At 39.7% G+C, this 24,517-nt stretch overlaps 1 protein-coding gene across 1 annotated transcript in view; it reads right to left on the bottom strand.

The window, feature by feature from the left end:
• Window positions 1-660: 660 nt before the first annotated feature.
• The window catches only part of FAM160B1 (family with sequence similarity 160 member B1), a 34,494-nt gene continuing 10,637 nt past the window's right edge, over window positions 661-24,517 (bottom strand). Inside the window, 17 exon segments of the mRNA XM_032313799.1 lie at window positions 661-3,957; window positions 4,061-4,164; window positions 4,532-4,672; window positions 9,428-9,534; window positions 9,537-9,570; window positions 11,562-11,652; window positions 12,561-12,704; window positions 13,065-13,234; window positions 13,406-13,510; window positions 13,512-13,599; window positions 13,902-13,978; window positions 14,563-14,677; window positions 15,737-15,933; window positions 16,115-16,408; window positions 21,075-21,197; window positions 21,657-21,761; window positions 23,595-23,764. Of these exon segments, the coding sequence (XP_032169690.1) occupies window positions 3,852-3,957; window positions 4,061-4,164; window positions 4,532-4,672; window positions 9,428-9,534; window positions 9,537-9,570; window positions 11,562-11,652; window positions 12,561-12,704; window positions 13,065-13,234; window positions 13,406-13,510; window positions 13,512-13,599; window positions 13,902-13,978; window positions 14,563-14,677; window positions 15,737-15,933; window positions 16,115-16,408; window positions 21,075-21,197; window positions 21,657-21,761; window positions 23,595-23,764 (2,171 nt within the window). The 3' untranslated portion in view covers window positions 661-3,851.

Genomic DNA, 24,517 nt, shown 5'->3' with positions numbered 1-24,517 from the left:
TTAAGTCCATAAACTTTTTTGAGTAACAGTGGCTGGAAAGACCCTGGGTAGCTGGGATTAATAATTACGTTTTTTCTCTCCCTGGCTATGCCACATATTATGTGTTTCTTTCAGTTTCCAATTAGGACACTTTGGCAAATATTCACATGAATGGAATAAACCTAGAGTCTAATTGTCTTACGTGTCAGTTGAAGAAGACAATTTTTATATGCGTTACAAATATATTAAGCAATAATGCCTACAATGAATTGTTTTTCTAAGACTTGTGTAAACATTTCTTCCTTTAAGGATGTTACCATTAAGGAGTGGAGTGGAGGATATATAAAGAGGCTCGCTCAGGGGGATTTTCCAAGCTATACATTCCCCTCCACAAATATTCTGATTCTGTTCCTTTTTGTTCTCTTCCTGGAATCAATGCTGGAGTGACCCATGAACGATTGTGTGTCATAAACTTTTTTCTTGTTTTTAAGCGAGCTGTATACCCAATGCAGGGGCTTGAACTCACGACCTTCGATCAAGAATCACATGCTCCACCCACAGAGCCGGCCAGATGCCTCAGTGTGTGCCAAATCCTGTTGTACATGATGAATTACTGTTTTAGATATATCAGTGAATAAAGTGTTTTCAGTTAGAATTCTATAAAAATATAAGACACTTTGCTTAAATTACATTATTTATTTTTTGATTATCCCTCTTAGTCCTGCATGCATCATTAGCACAAAAAGTTGAACTTAATCACAACCTCCTTTTGGAGAGATAGTAGGTACACAATCGCCATCCGAAGAGTTTTTCTTCACAGATGGCCCAAGAATTCCAGCCTTGGTAATACTGTCAGTAACCTACACAATGCTCAATAGAAAAATTCACCAAATATCCTTTGTTTAATGTAAACAAGGCAGGAGGCCAGAGTATTATAGTAACACTATTTTACAGGGCCCAGAAATATGATTATCTATCATGTTTTAACATATCAAGTGTCACAAGGACATGCATATTTTGATTAATTATACAACCCAAAATATAACTGCCATATAATTTGTGGTTTCAGCACATGACTGCAACTTCTGTCAATACCTGTGAACTTCATAATTAAATGGGAACTGTATATTAATGCAGTAATTTATGGAAATATGTCATCATGAATTATGAAGTAATTCCATAATTTGTGCCCCGTAAAATTAAGTGTAACAATTTTTACACTAGCAACAGTGTAAGCAAGCTAAGGATTTTGGTCCATATATATATATATATATATATATATATATATATACACACACACACACACACATACATATATATATATATATATATACATGTTCACACAAAATAATGTACAATTAAACCAAAGGGCTATGAATCCTCTCATAGCTTCCATATTGCACAGACAGATACATTATGAGAACATTACATAGTTATAATGTGAGTACTACAATGATAATTGGTTTAGGACAAATCTGAGTTCTATCAAGTAAAGAATGTGGCTCATTACTAAAAATAAAGTCAAAGACTATACTGTTAGAAAGTTAAAAAAATGTGCATACCTATTTATACTGATGTGAAGCAGGGCTAAAATTCAGCTTGGAACTTGCTATGGCAATCATTTGTGAAGGTGGTACCTTCCACCCAACACAGTGCACTGAAGTCACTGAGTAATGCAAATATTTAGCTTTCACAAGACAGTATGAAAAAGACTAGTAATATAGCACGTTGTTTCACTGACAAATCCGACTCACTGTGAGAACTTGTGCTGGCTCTAGGTCTGTCTGAACTAAACAGCTAGAAGAAAGAAAGAGAGAAACTTAGAAGAGAAACAACTTACACTTTCAGCTTTAGCTGACTACAGATCAAAAATCATTACAATAACTTAGGAAAATAATTATGTTTTAAGAAGCAGCATACATAGACAAAAATATAAAAGTTAAAGCTTTTCAGAGCTTGGTGTCATGTATTAGCTCCAAGGTCCCACTGTGAACTCAAGGATAAAATAGTATTTGGCTTGAGAGGTAATATTGCTCGTACACCCATTGAGCACTACGAAAACATTAAGAAATATCTAATATCTCCTAATGCCTTATTTTAAATAAACCTACATCAAAGTAGACAACAACTATGTCTAAAATGGAAATGCTGCAGTGGTCCTTGCGTGGGCTGACCAATAAATACCGAGCACTGAACAATCAATGCTTTCCCACCATTAAAAATCATTTGAAGAAAATCACACACAAATGTAACCATCTTCCACTTTTGTTTTTTCCCTTGTTCCCTTGTTCTGCTCAGTAAGTGTGCTTAGACTGAGCCAACAAAGACTTGGATTAAGTCTTAACATTGGGAAGCATTCCAGAGCCAAGAATATTCATCACCTTTTGCTCTTTTGTCCTGATAGCTAAAACTAACTATAAATCAGAAAAACAAATACCACAAAATCAGCAGAAGGTGTAAAACATGCTTCTCTGCAAGTCCCACATGACGTACATCTGCGAAGACGCTACACAAAACAACTTCTTACCAGGAGCAGCGACAGTTCCTTCCAAGCTGGAAAGTTCGATCATCCGCTCCCCCCAGTAAAATATCAGTCAATGGAAAGGTAAGGCGCAAAGTGCTGCTGCTTAACATTTCAACAGAAAGAAGAGGAGGAGAGGAAGGAGAAGCTTAAAAGCAACATCTGAGTGACAACATCACCGAAGGCAGAAGGGAAAGCGATGCGCACAAGGCATCCAGGAGAAGCTCGCCATGCACGGTGGCTTGGCCGACCTAACAGGCAGTTCTTCATGCAGACCCAATTCACCCAAATTCCTTAAGGTGTAAACAGGACAGACTGGTTTTCTTTTAAATCTCTTTAGAATCATTTAAAACAAAAGACTGAACAATGAAAACAAACATTCAAACTGTAAACACTGAGGAGGCCCACTGGCATTTTGATTGCTGCCTAAGAGTTATCCGCCTGGACACTACCATGTATTCCAATAAGAAACCAAATTATAAAGCAATTTTTATACAGCAACTTTCAGACAGGGACAGATAGAAGAAAAAAAAGGTTCTCAACCCAACATGTGTTCATTAGCTTAAAAAAATACTATTTTAGCAAACATTACCAATGGAGAGCACGAATTCAACATTGTTGCAAAAATGACACCGTTTAAATACACTGGGACCCAGACGTGAAAATCAATCACTAACATGGCTATGTGCACAAAAGAGTAAAAGAATGTTTCTTTAAAAAATATATATTATATTAATCAAGAACTTCTTTATCATATTAAATCGTTATTCTTAGAAAAGCTGAAGAAAGTTAATGGTGCTCTACACATTTTTATCTCCTACTAACTCATTTGATGGTTTCTGAATTGTATTTTTTCTCATTTACAGTTTTTTTCATATTTTGTTTGATAAGAATTCTGACCTTAAAAAGTTATAAAATTAGTTTGTTTTTTTTTTTCTTTGCTACTTATTAATCCAAAAGAATATAAGCATTTGAGTCCCAGAGAATGTCATAATGCCTTGCTACCTAAAAGGATATTAAAATAAAAGAAATATCATCAAAGTCATGACATCGGAAATTTTGCAGCTTTTCACACAGGCATTAGAAATGCTTATTTCCTGAAGTTCCTTTGATTGTATCCTGGATTCAAGGATGTGCAATCTGACATATAGAACCATTATGGTAAAGCCAATGAAAACATTATACAACATTACTGAGAATGTCCACTCAATGGGTTCTTAATGGTCCTGTCCAGTTTACAGCAGTACTTCATTTAAAAAGGCTTTTTATCCTCTCAGCTGGGTGAAGCTGAGTCCTTTTTGATGAAATGTAGACTACAGTTCCGCTCCCGACGTTACTTGGAGGAGGCTGTTTACGGTGTGGAGGAAGCGTGGTATTTCACAAAAGCGATTGCCGCCAGCTCCTTGCAGAACTCTTCCAACACGATCACGCCCTCCAGCAATGTGATGTGGTCAATCCTGGTAAAAGGAAAGCAAGCAATAAGTCAATGTGAGATACTAACATTTCATCAAGTTTGGGTGAATTTTTTTAGATAAAAAAACAGGTAAAACACTGGCTTACATGGGGCCTTCAGGTTCCAAGCCAAGCAATCGCTTTCTGACTAACAGAAGCTTGGGAGTAAAGTCTGGAATACGCTGGATTCGGACCATCAGGTCTCCGACAACCTGCATCAGGGACAAAAGGAACTGCGTTCCTGAAATCAACCTCACAGGGACTCAGAATTCAAAACAAGACAAAACAAAACAAAAAACCTCAACTTCCTATTACTAAATGAAGAGCGTCACCCTTCACTATTCACATAACCATCTTTGGCAAAGGACTCACACCCGTTCCTTAAATATAAAAGTTACCATTTAAAAGAATGAATTTTTCTTTTTTTCTCCACATAGTAAAATGATGACTTCTTGACAGTATATAAATAGTGCTTCCCATTACGTAGCGCTAAGCACATACAATGGTAAGTAATGTTAATGGACATGTTTATCACAGGGTTTGTCAATCTTAGAGAATGTAACAAAACCAAGCACTCACCCTGACGATGACAGAGAAGAGGGATCTACAGCCAGAAGCAAGGTTCACATAAGGATCCAAAAGGTACTCATGTATGTGCGGATGAGGGAAGAGAGAAAGTCTAGATAACACGGAGGTGACTTGTAAATTTACATCATATGGCTATGGAGAGGTAAAAAACAAAAAGACATCTGACATTAATTATAACGTAGATACCTGAGCATTTCATTTACCATTTCAATTTGTCTTTTCAACAAAGGAAAATATTCCATCTTATGCCTACCTCCACGTGCTCTACTACAATGTAAACACTGATAATTAAGTTGGCTCTCACCATATTAGTCAAAGTGCATATTTCACAGTGCTAAAACTTAGGAGAAAAAAAAGCAGCATACATATAGACGTACAGAAGAAAATATATAACATAGTCACAATGTTTCTGTTTTACACAGGTTGTTCTAATTAATCAAAGTGTTCAAAAAGTCACCAAAACCCATGAAAGTGTCATATGTAACAATAACAGCAACATAGGACATATCGAATAGAAGACCAAAGATAGAAGGGGAGGTATTAAAGATCTTTTAAAATGCGGTAGCCTGGGGCACCTGGGTGGCTCAGAAGCTTAACTAAGGGTCTGCCTTCAGCTTGGGTTGTCATTACAGGGTCCTAGGATCCAGCCCTACATCGGGCTCACTGCTCAGTGGGAAGCCTGCTTCTCCCTTTCCCACTTCCCCTGCTTGTGTTCCCTCTCTCGCTGCGTCTCTCTTTCTCTGTCAAATAAATAAATAAAATCTTAATAAAATATATGGGAGTCTAGGGGCGCCTGGGTGGCTCAGTGGGTTGGGCCTCTGCCTTCGGCTCAGGTCATGATCTCAGGGTCCTGGGATGGAGCCCCGAGTCAGGCTCTCTGCTCAGCAGGAAGCCTGCTTCTCCCTCTCTCTCTCTGCCTGCCTCTCTGCCTACTTGCGATCTCTGTCAGTCAAATAAATAAATAAAATCTTTAAAAAAAATATGGTAGTCTAATTTTAGAAAAGGTATTTTTCATCTCTTAGATTATTCAATTATTGCCAATTATCAAGAGCATGTACACAGTAAAATAAAGTCAGATACATCACGGAACCTTCTCAGCAGCAGGAGAGTTTGGGGGATAGAAATGACTATCACATGCCTCACAGCGAATAAAAAGGTTCAAAATGGTGATTACAGATAAGGATCATCTCATTTACTGCAAGAGCATTAATTATCCCAAAACACTTATACATCTGGGTACAATTCCTCCTATAATTTTTGTATGTCGTATCACAATTTCATTTGAATTCTAGTTTTTTTATTTTTAATCTGTTTACTCCACAGAGAAAGCAGCTTGGAGATGGTTTAGAGAAGACATCAAAGTCAAAGGAAAAGCACTGTACAAAAACAGCTGCTGTTACCATGCCTAGAACTTGCAACAGAAATCTCATTCCTTCCAGTTTTCTTCTGCGCGGCCAAAGGAAACTGAGTGGCTAAGACAAAACTGACTTCCGAGGGAGGGCTAGGGGTGAGTGAGGCACCTGTGCTGAGCCTGAATTTCAGAGAAATTCAGAAAAAAGGGATTTGACACAGATGAATGTTAACCACAGACTCTGCCTGCTTCACTCTTTTCACTGAGCAGCTGCTAAACCCTTGATATATAGGGCGCCTGGGTGGCTCAGTCTCCCTTTGGCTCAGGTCATGATCCTGGGGTCCTGGGATCAAGCCCTATGTTGGCCTCCTTGCTCAGGGGGGAGCCTGCTTCTCCCTTTCCCTCTGCCCCTCAGCTCTCTCTCTCTCTTGCTTGATCTCAAATAAATGCAAACAATCTTAAAAAAAAAAAAAAAAAAAAAACCACCGTTGATATGATGAACAGCAGTTAAGAAGTGAACATTTGGCATTCAGAAGACCACAAATGCCAGAAGACCACATGTGCCAGAAGCCAGCAAAGGTGCTGTTGCATGGGGAAACCACAAGTCCTGTGTTACAAGCCCACCTGTAGTGGGTTTTCCATTTGTTTGTTTGTTTTTACCATGAGATTCATGAACATGGATTTTCTGAAAGAAGAAAAAGTATCCCTAAGTCACTCTTAATCATGGTCGAGCCTCAAGCACATGAATGAAAGGGGACACTATTCCTACGAAAGGGTAACTGGAGGGCGTATTCCTCCAGCCAGGTGACAACGTGCAACAGAACGGCCTCCAGGACTCACTTCAGAGCAAAAAACAAAGTTGTATTTTAGGCACGAAGGAGACAATTTTTTAAAATCTTTAAGAAGAATGCTTTTGGTCCAGGATGTGAACAAAATCACTTAAAATGTAACTTTAGTACAGTTTTGTACGTAACTTGATTTCTGGTAGTCAGATTTTCAGGTCACTGAATTCTGTCATTTATAGGAACTTAAATAAGTCAACAGAATTTGGCTTTCAGCAAGGCTGTAATAAGTTGCCACTTAAACTTTGTATTTTCCTTATAGGCTATTACTTTGGTTTTTTTCATTTTATTTGAACAAGAATCTAAGTCCTTGGTTGTTTAAAAAGTTTAAGGCTAACTCAGATTATATTTTAATGTGAAAATGGAAACAAATCTCAGCTATACAGAAATCGTCCTATATCTGAAACAGTCTCTACTTCATAATGGTAATTAACTTTAAAATGAGTTGACTTTTTTCCTTTAAATACGAAATAACCCTTTCCTGGGTTAACAGTGAATGTTTCTATCTATTATTTGGATCTCTTCATTTTCTACTTTACAAACAGAATTCACCTGGAATGAAGCTAACCAGATTTTTCTGACTTATCAAATGACTTGGTCCACCTTTGAGTTCACACTAAATACATGAACCTGAATTTAGGACAATAAAATTTGCCTTACTCCTGTACTTTTTTAGAAGTATTTTTTAAATTGCTTTTTTCATTTAATTCTTACAAGCAAATCAAGTAGGAGGTTACAGCAAGTAATATCAGCTTCACCTTACTGAGAAGAAAATGTGACAGTGGCGCAGCTGCCCAAACCCCAGCAGAAAGAAGCGGGACCCGCCGCGCTCCATTTCCCTGGTGGTCTTTCCATTCTGCTTAGGGATCTCAGCATTTTACTAGCTTTATAAAATCATCACAAATGATACTAAAGGTTTCTGTTATATGGTATTTTAGAAAATTTAACGTTGTGACAACACAATAGTATTATGAATACTTGAATCACAATTTCTCAATTATACATACAGGAATCTAGCTACTTCACTAATTATCTGTAGTGAATGTTTAGTTCCAGGCTGGTTGCCCTGGCCCTATTTCTCTACCAGGAAAATACAAGCAAACATCATCCTCAACAAAACACATTTAGAAAAGAAAGAAAATGAAACTAAACCAAGCACGCTTAGCACACCAGGACTCCCGACTACCTCGGAGATCTGACTACATCACGTTCTTACCAAAAAAGGCTTGGAAAATCAAGGGTTTGAAGACCAAAGGTTTTGGGGCCTGTAGTGAACTAGCAGTAAGTCGCGTTAACTGCGACTAGGGATTCCTCACTGACAAAGCACAACCAGAAGCGTGTCCTGCCTGCAGGACAGGGTTACAGAAGATCGGCTGGGACAGCGTGCGGGAATCAGCTCTGTGCTGTGACGTGCTAGCTGCTGACATAAAAAGAGCTTTAAAGCATTTCGGGATATTCTGAGCACTCCACAAACTAAAGGGAAAAATCCCTGAGATCCAAAGGACGCTTAGCAAACCAGCACAAAGAACAATGAACTGAAGAACCCCGCCACCCAGGGGGCTTCCACAGCCACGATGTATAGGACGGATACGAATGCTACGGCCTAATGCCCACAAGAGCTGGATTTCGCAACCAATGGACCAAAATGAGAAACACAGCACTTGCTATTAAGAGGTTAAAAGAAAAAAGGACTTACTCCATCTCTTTACTGATTACTACCAGAAACAGTACTGACTGAAGTCTAATCCCATGAAATACTTCTTAAATTATAATTTCTTTATTTGGCTTTCTGGGTATTGAAGACAGCCTGCTTAGGGAGTAAATTTCCTTTAGAACTCCCTATGCTCACATAAATATTTAACTAAAATGCTAAAAAAGAACAAGTACTTTAATATACAATTTTAAATTAATTCCACATTGGTTAAGTCAATTTCTATGTGGAGACAAGTATTATGCCAGGTGGTTTTATTTCAAGTGTATCTCCCAGGCTGTGAAACATTGCAAAGCTCTGTCCTCACTCTGTTCATCTGTCAAGGAGACAGGGCAGGAGGGAGGCAGAAAGGGAGGGAGGGTCTGTAATCCGTTCCTTTCATTTCTCCTGACAGCCGGACACACACAGCAACACACCAGCTGACGGTGCTTTCGGTCTACTTGGGAATAAGTAAATTTACCTTTTTCATTTCACCTCCCCCTTATGAAAATGAATATCATTCATAAGTTCTTTGTCTGAAGCAGATTCATCTAATATTGTTCTGTCATTTTAAGGAGACCAGAGCACTCAGGTTTCCATTTGAAATGATATTTAAGGTCCTCTGACTTGAACTTTACAAGGTTGACTCAATTTGTATCTGTGCTGACTGTCCTAATAAAAGAAAAGGGTTTCTACATCATGACAGGGAAAGTCTTCTAATCACCTTCACCTCCAAAATGTGTGAAGGTTATTAAGACAATGTTCTAAAATGAGAAGTAAAATATAGGATTCTGTAACAGCCGTCAGGTTGAAAAAAATTTCAGACATAACCAATGTGTCAGAAATGCACCACTTGCCAGCAATCAAGCTTTATGAAAAAGTCATCTAGCGGAAAAACTAAGAAAACAAAACTATTTTATTAAAGAGCTAAACTAAGACTTGAGATGAACCCATGGTGAATGGTAGCAAAATAATGTGAAAATCAGTATTTTAAAGCTTATTACCTGATCAAGAATTCTTCCCATTCTGTCAAATAAAACTTTCAAGAAATGGCCTTCAAAGAAAGTAGCTTCTAAATTGCACTTTTCCAATGCCTTTGGAGACCCAGGCACTCCCATCTTAAGCAGATAGCGCAGTAGTCCCGGAACTAGGGAAAAAGCATTTGCATCGTTAAGAACAAACCAGACAAATGGAGATCAAACAGAAATGATTTCCTCTAACAGGCATATAAGAATGCACTGGTGGGGGGGGGTGTGCCCGTGGAGCGGGGAGGGACACAGGGAACAGGCTAACGTGGGCCCCCGTAAGCTTATAAGCTCTAGTACCAATATACGCTGATGTAAAAATAGGCACGTGCTTTCCTTCAGAGGAATTTAACTCCCCTTATTTGTATCACAGTAAGCCCTAGCCACATTTTCAAATCTACTTGAAAACGTTACATGCACAGAGATGAAGACATGCACGTCGTTGGGAAGGCGGGCTTGGCTCTCCTCCAGCACAGGGCACAAAGCCATGCTGCGCGGCGCGCTCTGCGGATGGTTTGCTACCCTCCAGTGAGCGGAGCACCACACTGAGAGTCAGCATGTGGAACCTTTACGGCACTTAACGGAGCAAATTTTATGTCTGTTGAACCTAATAAAATAATCAGGGCTGATATTTTGTTGTGTTTTTTTTTTAATCTTTCTAATAATTCATTTTTATTATACTTTACCCAACTGTTGGTCTGTTGACAGACTGGAATTAGTAAGAAACTAGTCCTTCACTATACAGTTTACCACAGGGGTAAACAACATGGACTTTGATAAGCACAGGACCTCACATAATAAGAATAAATTTGAAAAGTCTTCCCCAATATTTAATTTACCTGAGTTTAAACATTTAGAGCACAGTTTTCTGTGCCCTTTTCAGATTCCCCTTATTCAACAAAGCGACATTACTCTGACCTCTCTAGTTTGGAAATTACGTGAAATTAAATCACATTCTCACCATGAAATACTAACTACTTCAACTCTTAAAAGAAAAACATACTTAAAGCAATCAAAAAGCCAGCTTCTTTAGTATTTCGTTGAGTTTTAAATGATTTGGCTTTCAGCAGACAGTTTTCTATTCTAAACCACACCCCAATATTCAATAAAGCATTTTCCCATTAACATGACTGAAATTCTCACCTAGAAAGCAGTAGTGTAAACATTTTTATATCCCTCTTGTTGATCTTCTAATATTTCTGAAACAACCCATAATAACTGCACTTGCGGAAAATGGAAATGAAACTTTACAGAAAGAATAAATGCAGCTTAAAAATCAATCTTGAGATTGGTACCACTTGTCTTGCTTTCACTTTCTTGTCCCTGAAGGCACTAGCTACAGAATAGCTCCGGTCACTCATGCAGTCATCTGGACTTACATTCCTGCTACAGGCACATGCAAATTAATTGTATAGAACACTACACTGCAATCTCAAGGATTAAATGAAAATTGAATGTGCGTTTTTCTGACTTGAGACATTTTTAAAATTGGGAATTCTGTAAAATGCTAGAGAGAGGAAAAGTAGACCTTGAGAAGGCCATGAAGGTTAATACTTCAGAGGACACCTTTCAGAGTCCTATCAGGGAGGTAGCAAGCTGAGGGGGCCAGGGAGGAGGGGGGCAGGGAGTGAGGGGGCACAGCACTTGTCCATAACTGTTCAAGTGAGAAAAGACATGGAGAAGGGGACAGGGCAATGCCTGGGGACTGGGATCAAGGGTGGGCGGTGGGCAGAATCGTTGAGAAGTTATGTTTTGGATCAGTACGGAAAAGGATGGGGGGCAGATATAATTTAAAGTTTAGAAAGAAAGGAAAGAAAGGGAAGAGGTGGGAAGAAAGGGGGAGGTGGGAAGGGGAGAGGTGGTTAAGGGAGGTTCAGGGGAAGGGGAGAGGTGGGGAGGGAGACAAGGGAAAGGGGAGCAAGCATAAAGAAATTCTGAGACAAGAGACAGTCAGTAAAAGGCAAAGTAAGGTCACCTGCCTAAAGTTAAAGTAGATAAGAGAGAGTTCAGGTCTTGCTGAGGGAAACCTTTGGAGAAATGATGTGCACAATGGGACCAAGTGTATATGTGCCCTCATTAGAGTTCATTTCCAAAAATTAACTACTTCACTTACCTGCCTGTGAGCATCTCGGAGGTAGGTGTCATATCCAGTGCCCTCGACATGGTAGGACGATTTTGCTTCATCGGGTACCAGACAGAGAAAACTTAGATAGGAAAAGCCATGGTCAATAACAGAAATACACAATTCAGTACTTAATCTTGAATCAGTTTTACGGATCGATTACTCTTTCATATCTCAAAGGTTTTATTTAATAAACACTCATTCCACTTGAAACAGAAGTAAGCCTAAAATGATCTTTTACATTCCAGCCCCGTGACAGACTGCCACGATATCCGCCAATGTCAGGAAACTGGCTCTTAGGTAACTGAACACAAGATTTTTAGTCACCCTAATTTTGCATCTTGAGCCACATGCAATTTCTCTAAAGTCACCTGCCAGCACCAGGCACATCAGTGACAGCGCTGCGGAGGAAGAAAGAGAACATCGCCAGAGAAGGGGCACTTAAAAAAAAAAAAAAAAGGTAAAACCAAAGTATCAAAAGGGAATGGCCCTTAGCATACGTGAGTACATGACTAAGAACTGCAATTTGTCAAACTGGACATTCTCCATGTTGTTCCAACTGGGAACGACTTAAGTTTATTTATGTTAAGAAAAGAGTATTAAGGAAGGCACATATTGCATGGAGTACTGGGTGTCATACGGAAACAATGAATCATGGAACACACTGAAAACTAATGACGTACTGTGTGGTGACTAACATAACAAAAAAAATTTTTAAATAAGTAAATAAAAAAGCAAGGCCATCTGAAGGTTTATTTAACCACCGTTATCCATTTCTGTTTCTATGTTAAGTAGAGCTTTCCTGCTCTGATATGGATTATTGCCCCTAGGCTGTGGCTTATTACATACACATGACAAAAAGCTGATAGAATCTTTAAAGAAGGGAAGATTGAATTTACAGTATGTCTCCATAACAATCTAAGAACAGAGCTATTATAGGTTATAAAACCAAGCAAAAGAGATGGAAGTCACATTTATATGGCAACTCACCTATTTACAATTTTATGGACTTCCGTTTTCCCATCGTTTTTGGGGTGGTCTGGAGTAGCAGGGGGTGAAGAACTAAGCCATTCTTGATTTGACAGAGTGTTATCCGGCGAAATGTCCGTAAATAATGGGTCTTCTTCTAGATCTCTACGTTCAATTTAATGATGTATAAAAAGACAACATTTTATTACATTTTCTAAACCAGAAGATTCTCTGCCACGTTCTTACAAAACATTACATGATTTTGCTAATAAAAGAATTAAACAATTACATTTTATAGGGAAACAAACATTTGATACGAACATCAAATTCAAGAATATATTGATTTTGTTCCATTTAATGAATACCACTTGTGGTTTAAAGGGATGGTGATACCATGGCATCTAAATTTTATTCTCAAAAATCTTGTTAGAGGCATTTGTTCATGCATAAGGGAGAGAAGCAGGAGAGAGAGACGACAGTTTCTGTAGGGAAATGGTAAGCTTGCAGGCCCGGGTGGGAACTTACACGGCTCCTGCTATCAATCCGTTCTCCACCACATCTTTATCTTCTGGACACACAGGCTTATACTCGGTATAATTTCTTTCTTCGAGATTTCTTAAGACCAAGTTGTAAAGAATGTGTTCGTTGGGTTTTTGTAAAAGATGTTCAAACATTCTTAATGTCATTATGCTTATCTGAAACCAAAGTGATAAAGGCTAACTGAAAAACATCTCTGAAAAAACAATTCTTCTTGCCATCCTGTAAGTCATGCTTTCGATTTTTAAAGCTACATCAAAAAAGAAGCTATACTCAAAACACCATAAAACCATATTTCAAAGTCCCACTCTAAATCTTCCATCGCTTACCTCATCAGATATGTGATCACAATGTTCTATTAACCTATGTCTTAAAGGGTGTCTGCTAATATCTGCCAGAGTTTCCGGTTCCCTCTGTTCTCCAAGGATAAAAAAACACCATTTCTTGAAGCAAAACGTCAGAGGTTACTTGCCGAACAATGCGATGGAGCAGAGCAGTCGAGGTCAGGATACCCATCTCAGAACTGGGCATAACAGACAGGTCATTAGTGGGGCACAGAATATGAAATAGAAATTTTTTGTTTTGTTTTGTTTTGTTTTTTAAAGATTTTATTTATTTATTTGACAGAGATCACAAGTTGGCAGAGAGGCAGGCAGAGAGAGAGGAGGAAGCAGGCTCCCCACTGAGCAGAGAGCCTGATGCGGGGCTCCATCCCAGGACCCTGGGATCATGACCCAAGCCGAAGGCAGAGGCTTTAACCCACTGAGCCACCCAGGTGCCCCCCCGCCCAACCATTTTTTGTTTTTTAAGAAAAAGGCTACTCACGTTTGCATCAACTGAGGTTCCATAACTCCGACAAAAAATCTTTCATGAACAGCTTTGGCCAGAGCAACAGCAGCGGTCTAGAATACAGAAGGAGTAACATTATCTTTTCCTTTCTTTTTAATGGAAAAGACGATTAATTTGTAATATTGGTAAGCCAATTCCACTCTCCATTTGAATTAATGTGGAGAAACAAACTTGCCTATTGGCCATCTTGTTGATGGCATGTAAACCTAGATTAGATGCGAGCTACTCCATCCTCAACACTTTATCTAAATGTCCAAGAACAAGACGAACAGGGACAAAAAATATTATCCCAACCCCCTTATGGCATTAACATCTCCTCAAAGAGGAGAAATGGAGGGAAGCCAGCATCACCTTATGGAGCTTCCTATTGTGATACTTAAAGAAATATAAGGGCAGAACTTGAACTGTGATTTATTCCAGAGCTGTAACACACACACACACACACACACACACACACACACACACACACACACGTATATACCCAGGGGTTTTTTTTGTTTTATTTGATTGTATTTATTTTACTGACTGTGCTATCCTAAGACACTTAAGATATTTTTGGAGACATAAACTGAGGAAATTTTACTTAATAGACACATTTTAAAATTATCAATAAATAACAACAAAAAAAAAATCAAACCTTCTGTGCTTCCTTTATGAGTTGATCACAATAATCAAACCAGGAAAGAAATGAAATTAAGGCTCGTTTTCCTGGAAACGCTGAAGCATCTTCTTTGTGACTATAGGAGTCCAAGCTGTAGGAGGTAGAAGAAATGCTTAGCCCAGAGTTATCCCAACGCGTTAACCCAGTTCAGCACATCTGGAACAAGGAAGGCCCGTGAACGAGCTCGTGCAGTAACACACATGCATCCGGAGAGAGCCGGATGACCACCAGAAGCAGGTTTTATAAAAGAAAGCCAAGGATAAGAGGAAACCTTTCAAATAAAAGTTGTAAATAACTTTTAATCCCTGAGTGGGAAGAGAGAGACTAACACAGAACGTAACTGCAGAGGAAAAACCACACAGACAGCTCCTCACGCGCCTGCCATAAACTTGACCCAGGAGTGGGAAGGAAGTGTGGGCGGTGCCCAGCCGCTGGGACGGAAGGAAAGGTAACGAAGGATGCGCAAAAAGAATTAAGGGGTCTGCTTCTCTTCCCACCTTAACATGGACAGCAGTAAAGCTAACCAGGGGGTCTGCCCTACTAGAGATACTGGCAGAATATCAGGTGGAAAAAGACTAGTAAAAACCCAGGAAGAGTTAAAAATACACAGAAAAACTGCAACTGTTTTTATTATTATACTAAAACATTAGGCAGCTTATAGATGATGGGACTTGGGGTACTTTTCCTCATGCTGCTTATATACTTATAAATGTTCTGTGATAATCACATTTTCCTGTGAGAATCAGGGGAAGCCCCGACGGATGGGTAGAGAGGGTGAAAGACTAAGGTTGGAGACACGGGCCACGAAGCATAAGACTGCCCAAGAGGCATATTTACGAAAGGATGTTCCTTCTTTCGGGAATTAAAACAAAAAAATCAAAGTTGTTGGTTTTAATGTATTTAAGGTCCTAATTATTCACTATTATGGAAAAATAGCTTAACTACGTAACGGCTGGACTGTTCCACACCAATTCACTTCGGACTGGTAACAAATTTCAAACGCGCCTCAGACGACAATCCCATTTAAGGACCACAGGTCGTGTCACATTTTCCAAAACTGAAGATTTCTATCACTGCAGAGCAGCAGTGAATTTCCAAGTCCAGGCCTAAGAAGCTGTTTCTGTGGGCAAACACAAGCAGTGGCTCTTACCCCCAGTTAATTGCTTCCACTGTTTCAATATCTAACGGGTCCACGGACTGAGGTAGGGCCTTGTACAGGGAGGCGAGTCTGTCGGTCAGCAGCTCGCACAAGCACGTGCTCTGCGTCAGGCACTTGGCCGCCGCGGGCTCCGGCAGGCTGACTAACAGCATCAAGCCCTCACAGGCTTTCACAGCGATCCGGCCGTCCTGAGGGAAAACACAGACCCCGTCCACTCTTGAATGACAGGTGTGTCAAGGGGCTTGGGAAAAATTCACCTTAAAAAGATTGAATGTTTTACACTAAAACAATAGACTTTTTTTTTTTTTCTATTTCAAATGCACCAACTGTGATCAGGTTAGTGGGTGGGGACGCGCGAGGAAGACTCACAGGACTTCTAGTGAGATTCAACAAGGAATTCACTAGGTTGTAATCCTGGTTTGGACGAACAACCGTGGCCTCCGGCAGTGGGGCGACAGCGAGGTTATCCAAGCTGGTGGACAGCTCGTCCGCCGGCTGAGGCGACTCGTCTTCGAACTCTGGGGGCTCCAGGCCCGCGGCTCCAGACAGTTCCTCTGGCTGACAGGACTGTCCCGTGTCTGTTGACAAGGAATCCTGACCTTTCAAGGACTCTTCTGAAATGACATCTGCTGTGCCTTTGGAAGCCAGGGATTTCAACTTATTCTGAAAAAGAACACATGTTCTGTATGATATGTGTCAAAGGACTTATAATGTTCAATGTCTAGCCAATGTAGCAACAGATAAAAGTGTTATGACTAAAGAAAATACTCAGACGTCAACAAGCTGGGTATTTTAAAAATCGCCCAGGCAGTCACAACACTCTCTGCACTAAGGACAAAACGGTTTACCATGACCATAAGCAAGGAACAATATTAGTGATAACTATATGACTATTGCTCAAAACAACTGATACTAGTGGGGAAAAAAGATTCAGGAGGTTTCAATTGGAATTAACTGTCTTCTCATCCCTGGGCTACTGAAAATACATAGCCTCGCTGCTGATTCTTCTAAGATCAGTTTTCTAAGACGATTTTTCTCTTTTCCCTGTCCCTCTGCTTTATAAAAAGAACTCAGTAGTCTCAGGACCCTTTTATTCATGTTCTTGATGAGAGAAATTTACTTGAAATGTTGGCCCATCTCCCCAATACACACACACACAAACACAAAGAGAATTTTAACCGAAGTTGGGCGCCTGAGGGGCTCAGTTGGTTAGGCATCTGCCTTTGGCTCAGGTCATGATCTTGGGATCCTGGGATCAAGCCCCACATGGGGCTTCCTTCTCAGTGGGGCGTCTGCTTCTCCCTCTCTCTTCCCCCACCTGTGTGTGCTCTCTCTTGCTCTCTCTGTCCAATAAATAAACTCTTAAAAAAAAAAAAAAAAGGAATTGTAACTTTAGTCTCCGGGGAAAAGTATTTTGCTTTCCATTTGAACCTAAGAGCAAAAATCAAATCACACACACAGGTCAGAAGTCATCATGAACTAGCTTCTCCTCAGGGGTCCATTACCGTGTTTCACCCACCACAGAGATACATTCAGTACTGAATGTATTCCAAGTTCCATTTCCAAAGTTATATTATAGGTATTATAAATCACTTTTAATACAGTTAAAGGTATAGTTTGGGCCAATCTTCTTGAGAAATTGAGCCCACAGCACATGTTAAAACAACTACTCCAAACAACTTCCCAATTTCCTACAAAATCAGTTGCATATCACAGCCCTTATGAATGTAAACACTTGATTCTATCTAAAATACTAATAATAGTGTTGGAGATGGTATCTCAGATCAGAATGGCAAAGGGAAGACTAATCTTAGAATAGCATTCACTTCTTCGAACAGTGTTTCGCAAAGTGTGACTCAAGACTGTTGGCGTCATGGTCTTCTGTGAGGCCTGAGAAAAAATGTAGATTCCAGGACCCCACCCAGACCTGAATGAGAACATCTGGAGGTAGAGCTAAGGAATCCGCATTTTAACTTATTTACCTGCATTGCTGAAGTGTAGCTGACAATGTTATACTGGTTTCAGGTACACAACATCATGATGGGATCTGCATTTTCAAAGCTCCCTACGTGATGAGGAACTGCTGCCTTCTCTAATGCTTTGGTTCTCACTGAAACTGCTCCCTTCCTTTAGGGGTCTTCCTGATAGCCACAGCACATTTACACACATAACCCCCAACGCTCTTAAACCCAGACTTCTCTCCCAAATCACAGATTTGCAAGACCAAATGCCTGTTGATTATCTCCATCAGGATACCGGGAGGACTCAGAACAGCAGAACCGTAATGACCATCTTCCCAAACATAAGCTCCCTTGGGGCTCCCTTCTTTCTGTTAGCAACAGCCTTGCTGGTTCAGAAATTCAAGCACTCATCATCCTTTCTCTTGCTTCCTGAACAAGATCACAGAAGACCACACAAGACTACCTCTGGTGTTTCTGGAATATATTCACTTCATTCTGTCCCACTGCCTCCAACTTACAGTCCTTGCTACTTCTCTTCAGGGTGACTCCCTCAGCTTCCAAGCTAGTTTCCTCTGCTTTCCTTTTTCCTCTCAAAGGAATCCAGTGTGCAAGATGCTGCCACCAATTTCACTTAAAGTACAGACACCATCATGTAATAACGTCCCTGCTCAAGCATCTTCGGTGGCTCCCCAGTGACTTCAAGTATGTTCAAACTGTTCATCCTTCCATTCAAAGGCTTTGACCCTTCCTAGTCTGTCTCTCCGGGGCCTTTTCTTATGACAGGCCTTTCTAATTATACTGTTTCATGAACACGCCACAACCTTCTATATTTTCATTATCCTATGTATGTTCACCCACTTTTATCTGAACATCTGTCAGGAACCAAATCAAAGACAACCTTTCCATGAAGTCTTTCTCAACAACCTAGAGCAGATGCAATCCCTTCATTCTAGGAAGACTTAAGGCACAATGACTTTGTACCCTTCTTATGACAGTCACCTTCTCTACCTCAGACTGCAGCCTGAATATTGATCTTACCCTCGTCACCAGACTGTAAACTCCTTTAGGGCCAAGTCTGTTCCTAACCCACTTACCACAGGCACTTAAACTGTAATAGATGCACATAGGAGTTGCTTTCCATGAAAAGAGAGATTCAATTTCAGGGGATACATGCCTGGGAAATGCAAAGTACTTTTATTCCTCTCTGTACTTCAAGTAATATAGCTGCATTTCTCTGAAGATTCATTTGGTGAGTGTTAATTAAGCAGTTATTATACATTACACTGGATACTAGAGAAGCTGTGGGAACCCAAAGATTAATGAAACCGAGTCCCTGTCCTCAAGGGACTGCTGCTCTTACTGACCAGAAGGAGAAAATGAAACAACAGCAGGAAAAATGAAAATAAGTAACTCTAATGCCAGGGAGACTGTAACCACCACATTAAAACCTTATGAATAGTCTTGAGAAAACGGAGCTGCCTACACCTCAGGCGGTGAAAAAGCATGTGCTCTAAAGCCTGGTGTCTGGAGTTGTGAGGTCTAAATGGAAACGTTTCTCTCAAGACAGGTGAACAAAGCACATCGATCTCACCGGGTATCAGCATACGTGTACCCCTGCATTTGCTCTGCTTCTGATCGATGGCTGTGTCCTTCTGAATGAGTTTCAGGAATTCTGAGAGAAAGTCCTTAAAGCTTAAGCTTGGACAAAAATCCATGCATCGAAAGTAACTAGGTTATCTAAGAAAACTTTTAACTAAAGCAAACTTTGAGAGGAAAAATCTCAGACTTAGCCAGATTGAAATACTTGGATGTATTTATATCAAAACCTTAAAAAAAAAAAAAAAATGGAGGCTCCTGGGTGGCTCAGTCAGGAAGCACCTGCCTTCAGCTCAGGTCATGATCCCAGGGTCCTGGTTCGGTCCCATAACCTGAGCCGAAGGCAGACGCTTCATGACTGGGCCACCCAGGAGCCTCCTTTTTTTTTTTAAGGTTTTAAGGCTGATTACATTTCTATGACTTTCTATGGAAAAGAAACCTAGAACAGAAGCACATCAGTGATTGCTAAGGACAGGGGTGGAGTGAGAAGGGCTACAAGGGACCTGCGGGAGGGTGGTGGACCTGCTGGGTCGCTTGGAGGTAGTGGCGGCTACAGCACTGAGGGTTTGTTAAGCTCAGAGAACCACAGGCCAAAAACATGATATTGCACTGTACCTCACCTGTACCTAATCTAGGGGACACAAGACAAAAAGAAACACAAAAGGGGCGCCTGGGTGGCTCAGTGGGTTGTGCCTCTGCCTTCGGCTCGGGTCGTGATCTTGGGGTCCCGGGATCGAGCCCCCCATCGGGTTCTCTGCTCAGCGGGGAGCCTGCTTCCTCCTCTCTCTCTGCCTGCCTCTCTGCCTGCCTGTGATCTCTCTGTGTCAAATAAATAAAGAAAATCTTAAAAAAAAAAAAAACACACACACAAATTTTTTTTAAAAACCTATCAATTTCTTTCTTCCTTTCTTTTTTAAAAGATTTTATTTATTTGAGAGAGAGAGAGCACACATGGGCAGAGAAGCAAAGGGAGAGAAAGAAGCAGAGTCACGGCTGAGCAGACAGCCTGACATGGAGCTCGATCCCAAGACCCTGCGATCATGACCTGAGCTGAAGGCAGACACTTAACCAACCGAGCCGCCCAGGTGTCCCCCTAAATTAATTTTTCTACTATATTCCTAAATGACTTCACTGCAGAAAAAAACAAATGAGTGACAGAAGAAAGTACACAAAGTATTTTCTAATTTAAAACTGGGAGTAAAACCCAAAATATTGATTGATGGAATACATAAAGTGTGATCCAGGGACTGGCTAAGAAAAAACAGGACAGAATACCACAGCGATCACAATTGCTACGCCGGGCTCGACAGGTAACTCGCGATTTCGTGCATGCCGTCTAAATCCGCACACCCCATCCCTACCAACCTCGGGCCGGATTACCCACGCTCCACATTTGAGTAAACTTGGCTGAAAACACCACAGATGATAAGCTCCCATGACTTCACTCTCCCTGACTTTCCCCTTCATGCTGCAGGCCTGCTAAGCCTTGACTCTGTATTCGTCCAGGCCCTGCACTGCCCTGGGTATCCGGCTCACCTACTTTCTCTGAAAACTGTCTTCCTCAGAAGATTTCAGGTTAAAACAAAACAGTGGTCTTCAATGAAGAATAATTCTAGGAAGTGAAACAAGCCATATGACACCCACAAAATTTAATTCCTTCTTTTCACAGAATTTACAGAATTCTGTAATTACAGAATTTATTTACAGAATTCAATTCTCCAAATAATTTTAATAAAAGCATACTTCGAAGGTTGACAAGAAGTGTACCATACCTCCAGAAAAAAATTAACCAAGTAAGGATTTTGTTTCAGCTTTGCACACACGATACAGAGAAACTGGATTTCTTCATTTTCTGTCGGTGTTGCAAGGACTTCCCCACAGAGTCGAATTAATTTCTGTTAAAGAAGTTAAAAAATTTTTTAACTTACTTACTTTTAATAAGTATGTAAATAGCCATCTGTTTGTCTTAAGAGTATTTATAATTTTCAAATAATACAAATATCTTTCATTTTTGAGACAGAACACTACTTACCAGCACCTCTAACAAAAGAGATTTACTAGGAGTAAGTTTTTCAAATACATTACCCTAGAAAACTAATAAGCACACAATAAACTCCTTGAGAAGTCATAGCCACAAGTTAAAGGAAAAACTAATGTATAAAATTTTAAGAGAAATATAGAAAGAGCACTTAATATAATGTCATGCATACAAAAAAGCTCAAGTATTTGCTAATTTACACATTATTTTGGGAAAAATTTCCTTTCTTATTTTTCCCCTTAGAAAAATCACATTGAATTATTTATACACGAAAAGAACTGGAACCAAATACTGTTTTGCAAGGGAAACAAAATACCTGCACTGGCCTGTGGACATTAATGTGTGGAAGCAGCGGCTGCTGGATTCTCCCCAGGAGTTTAGTGTAGAACACCAAAACCTGCTGCTTCATTCCTGGAGGACACTGGGCACACAAGAACAGAAAAACAAATAAGGAGAGGACAGACAACACAAACACACTTACTCAAAAGCTTAAAGAACAGGAATGTGAATCTATTTCACCCCCACAGTCAATGCAACCAGCCAACTAATAAGTCTTTCAATATAAAATTCTCCATCAAATATTAATGACTGGTATTTTAGAAATAAAATCACATCACATCCTGGTGTTGTAGTACAGCCAGTGGAACCGCAGGCCGATATGATGACAGACAGCACGCAACAACACGCTGCTGCAGTCAGAGTCTGGTTCGGGCAACACCAACCTGTTTGCTTCCAAATGCTAGGGTAACCTCAAACTATTATGGTTAACTATGGCTAAAGCAAGGCAGACTCTTGTTATTTACACTCATAACAGGCCACTAATAACTTTCCATCCCAGAGATGTAGGAGTAAACAAAGCCTTCAAACATGTTTATGTCAGTAAAGGGAATCCTCTGGTATAAAATACTGTGATTTACTCTAACAATGCTGTTTTGCATTAGATGCAAAATTATTTATATTATGATTATTATCAACAATGAATATTTAATAAAGAAGTTTTTATAACATGCCAGCTGCTTTAAATCTTTGCTGGTAACTAGGTAAGCGTGATGACTGCTTACACTGTGTGTTAAGAGAGCACAAACCAACAAGATTACATGTTCTGTGACTAACCAACCTGCTTCTACCGCCTTGCAATTAAAATATAGTCACAAAATGAGCATTTCCATAGCATGATCATAGACAAGCTATCTGGAAATGGTATAAACGATAATCTTATGCACAATGATTTTTTTTAGATAGCAAATACTTTACATTATTCAGATAAACCCTAATATTTACAATCATTGGTATCAAAGTTAATTTATTAGCTCTACAATTATTGACATCTGCTCAAAAATCAATTAATCTATATTCAACTCAGTGTTGTACCATCGCTCTCTCCGCACAGCAGAGTGGACATCCTGCCTCAAAAATAAAACTGCAAGAATTTAACTTAAAATGAACTGGGAGTATTACAGACTTAGTTAAAAGGAAACTTTCTGTAATACCATTATTGATAACTCTCTTTGGTGTTTAAACAAGTTGATTCTTTTTCCAGTTTGATTTTCACATATATTGGAGAAATTCACAGGACAAAAGCACAGATTTTGAGACTTGGGGGAGACCTTCGTGATCACCTGTTTGATTTTTAAAGAGAAAGGAGGTTAACCAAAGGGACTTTGAAGGCCGGAGTGTCTTAGTGACAAAGCCAGGCCTCCCAACCGCGAGCCCAAGTTCTTCCCTTTTCCTCACACCCCCAGCAGGCTTCGAAACTTGCCTCTGTATGTAGCCTTACAGTTTCCTGCTATAGAACATTATTTATATCATAAATACCAGCTTGCGGAGATTCATGAGGTCTAAAACTTAACGTGACTGCCCTCATCGGTGGAGGCAGCCGTCAGAGCATCCGTTACACTCTCTTTCAGGATTATGAAAATTAAGTCCTATTTTCCTAACCCAATTTACACTGGGCTCCTTCTTGTGTCCTCCGACTCTGAGTACACATATTCGAGCGTATTTTCATAAACGTTTACACTGTAATTCTCAGGAGCCCGAGTACCAGTTGTGGCTACAGCATTAGGGGGCTTTACTAGCTCTCTGGATAGTCCCATTCGTGCAGGCTGAACATTCTCTGTCCTTCACAAGCCTGACTTGAATCCCACCATGCTTGACACATACCTCTATAATTAAATTTAGCACTCGGCAGCTTCTTTACCTCTAAGCCATTAATGCACGTATTACCTGCCCAAGAACATGAGGGTGAGGAACTTACGTCAGCTTTTCCTAAGGTATATAATGTTTCCAAGATCTTGTGATGGAGCAAATATTCCATACACGGCCCTGTCACTCCGAACTCTCGCTCTCGTTCTTCTTGTAGCAAAATACCTAACATCTGGTCCAGATGAGAGGGAATATTTGTATCTGTCACTGGGGCTTTATCATCTAAATAATAATAAAGAAAAATCATCAAACATTCAAACAATTTAAAACTGCCTATTTGTACCTAAAATGCCCTCGGTATTTCTCTATTAGAATTCAAACTGAGAAAAATCTGAACTACACACTTATGTGAAATCTATATTCATGGTATATAATTATCCTTGCCAGGATTCAGGTGATTCTTTTCGCCATCTTCTTACTCAAAAATGGAATCGATATTCTGAAATATATCCATGCATGATAATTCAAAATGAGAGCCAATAATACAGAAATGGGAATATGATCAAGAAAAATACACATAACATCAAAATTTTGTATATACTTAACAATTAAAAACATTTTTTTTTTTCAAATAGCTAGTTCAGAAGATCTGAAGTTCTATATTTGAATTTTAAATCTCTTTATATAGAAACAGACTGGCTTTAAACATTAAGCTGAATCAGGTAGGGTACGTAGAAAGGGCAGGTTCTGTTTTTGACTGCTACCGAATTAACACTGTAAACACTGGGAAGTCAGACACTTATGGCCCATAACTCATCTCCAACTGTGAAAGCATAGAGGAGCCCAAAGAAAAGTTTCTGGCATCTCTCATGAACAAACAGCTATTCCCAAAGCCAAAACTTCTTCTTAGGAGAATTCTTATTAAGTACTATTGATTTTTTAAGATAAAAATTCATCAATACTTCTTTGAGTTCACAATTGGAGTTAAAGATCACATGATTTTATCAACCTGTCCTTATTGTACGAAGGCTAAAT

The sequence above is a fragment of the Mustela erminea genome, chromosome 14 (assembly GCF_009829155.1).
Source record: "Mustela erminea isolate mMusErm1 chromosome 14, mMusErm1.Pri, whole genome shotgun sequence".
Classification (NCBI taxonomy): Eukaryota; Metazoa; Chordata; class Mammalia; order Carnivora; family Mustelidae; genus Mustela; species Mustela erminea.
Note: the sequence above shows the minus strand (reverse complement) of the source record. Positions and strands in the feature narration are given on the sequence as shown.